At 60.4% G+C, this 7346-nt stretch overlaps 1 protein-coding gene across 2 annotated transcripts; it reads right to left on the bottom strand.

The window, feature by feature from the left end:
* Positions 1 to 1484: 1484 nt before the first annotated feature.
* Positions 1485 to 7271, bottom strand: MED22 (mediator complex subunit 22). 2 transcript variants are annotated; one of them, XM_004714450.3, is made up of 5 exons: positions 6961 to 7271; positions 6109 to 6240; positions 5406 to 5486; positions 3541 to 3749; positions 1485 to 2092 (listed from the first exon to the last, which is right to left on the bottom strand). In XM_004714450.3, the coding sequence occupies exons 2-5, from the start codon at positions 6229 to 6231 to the stop codon at positions 1897 to 1899; spliced, it is 609 nt and encodes a 202-aa protein (XP_004714507.2). In that variant the 5' UTR covers positions 6232 to 6240; positions 6961 to 7271; the 3' UTR covers positions 1485 to 1896. The 2 variants fall into 2 exon arrangements, with proteins under 2 accessions (XP_004714507.2, XP_045145162.1); XM_045289227.1 differs by having other exon boundaries at positions 7034 to 7271.
* Between the last annotated feature and the right edge of the window lie 75 nt (positions 7272 to 7346).

Below are 7346 nucleotides of genomic sequence, written 5' to 3'. Positions count from 1 at the left end.
ATCAAGGGTTCATGGGGGGGGAGCCGGGAGGGAGGGGGGAATGAGCTGATATCAAGGGCTCAAGTAGAAAGCAAATGTTTTGAAAATGGCAGCAAATGTGCTTGACACAGTGGATTTATGTATGGATTGTGTTGAGTTGTACGAGCCCCCAGTAAAATGGCTAAAAAGAAATAAGGAATGGTACTTACATGAGGCGGTAATAAGAGTTCGCCATGAAAACTTTAAAGTATTGACCGTCTTCCCAAGCCTGCCCAGAGGTGCGGCGTGAGAGAGCCTGGCTGCCTTCATCATTGCTCACGACTTCATGAGTCTCCGGCTCCAGGAGCGTTAGGCCACAGGCAAGTCCTTCCACGCACTGTCGTTTACATGATCTACCAAGGGGCTGGGCAGGCCCGGGACGACAGGTTCCCCTGCAGTGGTCCTCAGCCAACACCTGCTCCCAAACATCTTAAAGAGGGGCTTGGCAGAAGACTTGCCCAACGCGAAACATTTCTTGGGTGCTACTTCCATGGGCGTCACATGTGGTGCCAAATAAAATGCGATCCTTGACCATTGCAGCTAGCTGATTTATCATGAGGCATGACTTATAGTATTTGCATTTTCCATTCATTTTTGTTTTTCACCCTATGATTCTAAACCTTCTCTCATATCCAGACACTCACTCGGCCAATGAGTCAATGCCGGCTCATAGCAAACCTCTGGGACAGGTTAGAGTTGCCCCTGTGGCTGGTGTTCTCAAACCCCGGACCCTGCAGTCAGCAGTCCGGCATACCACCAAGGCTGCTCACATTAAAGGTGCTGAGTCCCAGTGGCAGGCACTTGCTCCCTGTTCTTAAAGTGCAAGGAAATAGTCCCCAGAGCTCCAACTTGGTTCTAGGACGAACGAGGAGGCTGAATGACTGATGGGTGCCCAGCTGGAGCATTTAATGGGAAAATCCTGTTTTCTGGGATGGGGACAGCCCCTCCCTGTGAGATGCTTGGGGGAAGCCCCAGCCTAGACAGGAAGCTACACCCTGAGGAACCCTGGGGATGGCTGCTAGAGGGCTAGCACCTTCCACTGGGCTGGGGTGCCACTTCCTGGTGAGGCCGGGTCCTGGCTATCACCTCATCTCTACACAGGGGTAAGGTAACAAGGGAAAGGGGCGTATCCTTCCCCAGGGCTCCAGCTCTGGGACCTCAGGCTCCACTCTTCTAGGGCTCCTGGGAGCCCGAGTCGTGTGGGTGCAGGTGAGTCCAGCACCAGCTTGGGAGGCCAGAGCCACCAGGGAAGGTGCCGGCACTCCTGTTCACTCGCGCAAGTCAGAGCCTGCTCAGCCCAGGGCGGGGGCCCTGCAGATTCTCTGCCCAGGAAGCACCAGGGCAGGAAACCAGCCCAGGTCCCAGGCAGCTGATGGACTTGGGACCCATTGATGGACTTGGGACCGCCCAGCCATCCCGCTGAGCTGGGGAGCCCAGTGGGGAGGAAAGGAAGATGGAGCCCACGCTAGAGGGCAGCAGCGTGTTTATTCTGTCTCCAGACCAGGGGCAGCAGGACGGGGTGGACCACCACTGCTTCTTGCTCTGCAGCAGGGCCTTATGGCTCAAGTGGGCAAGTGGCCTGGCCTGGGCACGGGGGCTGGCATGGTTGTCAGCGCCCATGCTAGGCACACCCCCTGCTCCCCTGTACCCAACCAGGCACATCTTGGAAGTGTCCCTCCAACCCTGGGGGCCAGGGTAGTACCCAGAGGACTCAGCAAAGGTGGGCAGTCCCAGCACTCAGGGGTGGGGGTGGACCCCAGGCCCAGACAGATGAGGCTGCCAAGGAAGCTGCAGGGTGGGGGGGTCCTGGAGTCCCAAGGGCCCCAGAGGGGAGTTGCATTCCAAGAACCTCAGGGTCAGGCAGGGAGCCAAGGAGGCTCAGGTGTGCTCCGGGGGGCCAGAGCTGCTGGCGTGGGGGTGTCCAGGGGCTGCAGCCTGCAGAGGGCCAGTGCTCAGCTGCGGGGAGACCAGCAGGGGAGCCGAAAGGGCATCGGCGGGCTCGGAGTCGGAGTCGCGGCCCAGCCTCCAATAAGCTTCGCACAGAGGGAGATCGCTAGCTTCGCACAGAGTCCAGCTTTTGCAACGCCAGAAACCCCAAGGGGGGAGGGAAAGGGGACAGAGGGGAGAAGCGAAAGAGCAGAGTTACGGGATCAGAGAAAGACCCACACCCAGCCAGCGTGGTCCTCTGCTCTGGGGAGAGGCTCTCCACTGCCCGGGCGTCCTCCTTGCTGGCCCCTCCCTCCGTGCCCTGGCTGCAGCACAGCACCAGCATCCAGGCTGCCCAGTCTGTCAAGCCCCTGTACTTTGTGGGTGCTGAGGGCAGGGACCCCATCTTGTTTGGGAGTGGCCCCTGCCTGGGGCTTGGCCTGCGTTAGGGTACAGGACCCCTAAGGTCCCTCCACTATCACTGCTGTGCGACCTCCACAGAGACCCTTCTGCCTGCTGTCCCATTTCTTAACAGCACCGGCCACCCACACCTGACACCTGGCTCCTGAGAGTGCCCGCAAAGGAGCACCACGCACCCCACCTGGCTCACCCCCAGCCCCTCCCTGAGGAAAGTAGGAGGAGAGGCAGCGCAGGACAGAGAAGCACATGGAGGCGGAGAGGGCCGGCGGGCAGCTCATGCGGGGAGGGGCTGTGCAGCCTGGGCCTTGACCGTGGAGGTCAGCGCAGACAGGAGCCTCTGCCGCTGCTCTAGGAACCACCTGGGCCTCCCCTCTGGCCCCTGGGGAATGCAGACTGGGACACCGCGGGGTGAGCCTTGCTCAGGATGGGGCCTTGCCCACCCTGTGTGACCGGGGGCAGCTCCATCCCTGCACTGGCCCCGTCCGGAGGGCAGGAGTGGGCTCACAACGATGAGGATGTGAACAGATAAGCCCCCCAGGAGGTCTGAGACATTCCTGGAGAGGTGCTCACTGGGAAAGGAGGGGGTGAGGGCGCGAGCCCAGAGCTGGGACACCACCACGTCCCTGGGTGTCTGCATCTGCTCAGTGTGGTCCCCAGGGTGCCAACCCCACATCCTAAATCCACTGGCAGAAAGGAGGGGCATCCAGGTAGAGGCCTGAGATGAGGGGCCCACCAGTCTACTGGCTCCGTTTCCAAGTTAATGGACGGGGGTGGCCAGGTCAGCCTCAGTTTCCCCAGTGTAAACAAGGGTCCAGTTTCTTGAGTCCTTCCAGATCAAATAGCCCAGGAGACCAGGTGAGGGTTCTGGCCCACTGCCATCCCTTGGAGCCAGCATGGGCAGGGCAGAGCTGGAACACAAGCCCCACCCACCCACCCCAGCCTGGCTTCAGGGCCCTGTGCTGAGCGCACCCCCCCCACTCCCCCATTGCAGAGTTCCTGTGACATCCAATGGAGTCACAGCCCTGGGCAGGCCACAGCCTCGGTGGCAGGGAGCAGCTGGCAGCCGGGCGCTGATGGTCGAGTGTCCAAGGCAGAGCTCAGAGGAGCCTGGCGGGCGGCCCTGCCTGCCCGTGAGGTGGCCCAGGCACGCTGTGGCTGAGGCTGGCCTATCTGTACCTGGACGAGTAGTACTCCTCCTCCAGCTCATACAGGTCGATGGACACCTCGTCGCGCAGGGCTACCAGCTTCCGGTCACAGGCCTCCTGCAGCGCACGCAGCTGCTGGTTGCGCTGGTCGATGGCCTCGTTCACCGACGGGAAGTCATTGAGGGTCAGGAACTGTTTGAGGTCGGACACCAGCTTCATCAGGGACTCGCCGGCCCGCACCTGTGCCGGCAGACCCCAAAGTGGGTGACAACGGAGACACAGACTGGGGTCATGTGGCCACAAACCAGGGAGGCCTGGGGACCCAGGCCCTTGGAGGCCAGGAAGGATCCTCCTTAGAGTGGCAGCCCTGTCCCCACCCCCACCCCCCATTTGGACTTCTGTGCTTAGCGTCCTGAGGACACTGGGCTGTGGTCTGCAGCCAGCGTGGAAGCCTCAGGCCCGATCCACTCACAGCGAGCCTCTAGGGCAGGGTGGACCTCCTCCTGTGGGTGCCGAGACAGGCTCTGGGGGTAGAAAGCCTCTTCTCTCCCTAGGAGCAGCTGGTGGTTTTGAATGCCAACCTTGCCAATGGCAGCCCACCGAGTAACTATCATGCCAGCCGGCTCCAGAAGTCCATGAGGACACTGGGATGTGGGGTTGCTCCCTGGGGTGTGGGTGGCTAATCCGCTCCCTGAGGCCTGAGGCTGCAGAGCCCCTGGAGCTTCCTGTTGCAGTTGGCCAAACCCTGAGACAGGTAAACCCACCTGGCCGGCAGTGGGTGAACTGTGTCCCTCCCAAAAGAGGTGTCCAGCTGGCTGGGCCGTGATTCTCAGTCACGTACTTTGTGACCTGAAGGAGATGCCACTGTGCTGGGAATCTGCACGAGGACGCGCGTAGGACGGGGTCACCCACAGGGAAGGCTGGGTCTTGAGGCATCTGTTTCTAGCCCCAACGGGCGGGGGGCTTCCTTTTCTTCCCAGTGACCTCAGATCACAGTCCTGCTGTGACAACTCACTTCACTCAGCATGGGGTCCACGCGGGATAGAAAAGGGTTACAGAAGCTAGCAGGAGCCCTGGTGGCAGAGGAGTTACATGCTTGGCTGCTAACCAGGAAAAAGACCAGGCTTTCTACTCCTGTCCGCTCCCGGCAAGTTACAGCCTCAGAAACCTAGAGGGGCAGCTCCACCCTGTTTTATAGTCTCTGTCAGTCAGCATCCACTGGCTGGCCGTGATTTTTTTTTTTTAAACAAGGGAGCAGAGATGAGAGGGCTCTCGCTACCACCAAATAAGGGCCCAGTGCAGAGCACATCCTTTAGGCCAGTGGTTCTCAACCTTCCTAATGCCGCGACCCTTTCATATAGTCCCTCATGTTGTGATGACTCCCCCCCAACCATCAGATTATTTTTGTAACTACTTCATAACTGCAATTTGGCTATTGTTATGAATCAGGCAACCCATGTAAAAGGGTCATTTGACCCCCAAAGGGGTTGCAACCCACAGGTTGAGAACCGCTGCTTTAGACCCAGGGTCTCTGTGTTGAGAACCTCCTAGACCCAGGGGGAGACTATGTCAAAATGTGGGGAGAGCTCCAGGAAAGCTGGGCCCACAGGAGACAAGGACCTTCCTCCTGCACCATGGGCCGGCAGGGAGAAGGCTCTGCCTGTGGCTGGAGCCCTGAATTCATCCAGATTTCTGCCTCCTCAGTTGAGGATAAGCTTCTGTCCCCACATGGTGTCTGTCAGAGCAGTGACAGAAGGGAGTCAGGCCGAGTGTGAGCCGCCCGCTGACCTACTGGGCTCACACAGCCCAATCCTGCCGGTCACTCATGTCCAGCATGGTGACTGGAGAACCTTGCCCAGCAGGCCCCCCACCTGCCTGCCAGCCCCGAGGACTCACGATGTTGGCAGCGCGCACGTGCATCTCATAGTTGTCCTGCTCGCCCTGCGTGGCCCGGGACACCTGAGTCTCGTCCTCAATCTGGGGGCAAACGAGAGCCAAGTTAGCCTGCCGCACTGCTTACCCACTTACCCAGCACAGGGCCAAACCTTACTGAGACCAAGAGACACACACAGGATGCCCCTGGTGGGCCTGGAGTGGCGGCTGCCATGGGGACTGTTCACCTTGTCACCATTATTCCTGGTTTTGGTTGACCTGACCTGCCCCAGCACACGTGATTGGGCCCCACCCCCGTGCCCTGCACAGTGGGTGCCTTCCCTGTTTCCCTCTCATTACCCTGTTTCTGCCCACCTGACCACACTCAAGCTCGCTAAGGCCTGAGTATACAAAGAAATACGAGCTCCCCAATCCCCACAAGGCCACAGGACCCCCCACTGAGAAGGAAACCGAGGCACCAGAGCCCAGTTTCCCTCAGGACACGAGTGAGTGGTGGCCTTTAAATCCTGGCCATCTGGCTGCCCCCACCTCAGCGAGGCAGGTCAGTTAGGAACCTGTCTGCCCCGCACAGCAGACACCCCCACCCTGCGGCCTCAGCCGGCGCAGGCCCATCACTCAAGCAGCCAGGGGTGGCACTGTGGAGAAAGACCAGGCCTGTGGCTGCCTAGAAAACCCTCGGGGAGGGTGGCTGTTCTGCCCCGCCCACCTTGGCCGTCTTGATGATCTCGGCGAAGTTGTCCATGATGGACTTGATGTCGTCCTTGAGCCGCTTGTTGTAGGACTGCAGCAGGGTCTCCTTGCTCTGAGGCAGGGCCCTCTGCTGGGCCATGGCCGGGGCCTGCGGGGACAGAGGTCTGAGCAGGGGAGGGCAGCTCAGGAGCTTTGTGGAGGGTTGCTGCCTCTGCTGAAGTCAGCTCTGGTCATGGGACCATTCAGACAGACTCCCCCACAGGCCTGGGACCTGATGGAGCCCTGGTTCGGGCTGGGGCCCAGACTTCTCAGGTGGGGACAGGAACCCCGTTGGGCACCAGCTGCAGTCCAGCCACCTCCTTGCCCATCGGCCTTCTCCTGGAGCTCCTAGCCCGTCTGAGCATACCACCCATCCCTGCCTGACACCCCCCCCCTGCCCTGATACAATGCCAGGCCATTCCACCTCCTCCAGCTGCCCTCCCCCTCCCTGGCCACAAGGTTGGTCTTAGAAGGTGATGTTGATCCTGTCTGAAAGGTGGTTGGTCTGAGCCCACCAGCCTCACCAGGGGAACAAAAACCCCACTGCCATCGAGTCGATGCGCACCAACCCTCCAGGGCCGGAGACCTGCCGCTGTGGGCTTCGGAGTCTGTAAACCTTTACGAGGGCAGAAAGCCTCGTTCTGCCAAGGAGCAGTGGATGGATTTGAACTGCTATCTCGAGGCTAGCAACCCAATGTATTAACCCACTAGATTCCCACTCCCCTTGGATCTGCACTCCTAATGACCCGACAGGGCAGGCTAGACCTGCTCCGCGGGGCTTCTGAGACGAAACCTTTACTGGAGCGGACAGCTTTCTTGAACTGCCGACCTTGGAGCTGACAGCCCAGTGATTACCCACGGCGCCACTGGCGTGGGATCCTGGCCACCGGCTCCACACTCACTGCAATGCTACAGGAATCGGCAGCGCTGCCAGCCCGGGGTTTCCGGGGGTGGAAAGCCGCCTTGCACTCCAGCACGGGATGGCGGCTCAAACCCCACAGCTCCGGCCCGACAACTCAGTGGACCCCGGGAGGCGGGGTAGCACCGACAGGAGTTTCCGGGACGTCGTCTCGACTGAAGCTCACAGCCGGGGGCTTGCGGCTTTGCAGGTGGGCACCCAGCGTTTACCACGCTGCGCCACCAAGGACGAAGGAAAGTCAGCTCGGCGTCTCTGGGGGTCCTCTGGGCGCACGGCTCGGACCGCTCTGGACCCGC

This window comes from Echinops telfairi, unplaced genomic scaffold (assembly GCF_000313985.2).
Source record: "Echinops telfairi isolate 266 unplaced genomic scaffold, ASM31398v2 ScPeMD7_25;HRSCAF=90, whole genome shotgun sequence".
NCBI classification, from domain to species: domain Eukaryota; kingdom Metazoa; phylum Chordata; class Mammalia; order Afrosoricida; family Tenrecidae; genus Echinops; species Echinops telfairi.
Note: the sequence above shows the minus strand (reverse complement) of the source record. Positions and strands in the feature narration are given on the sequence as shown.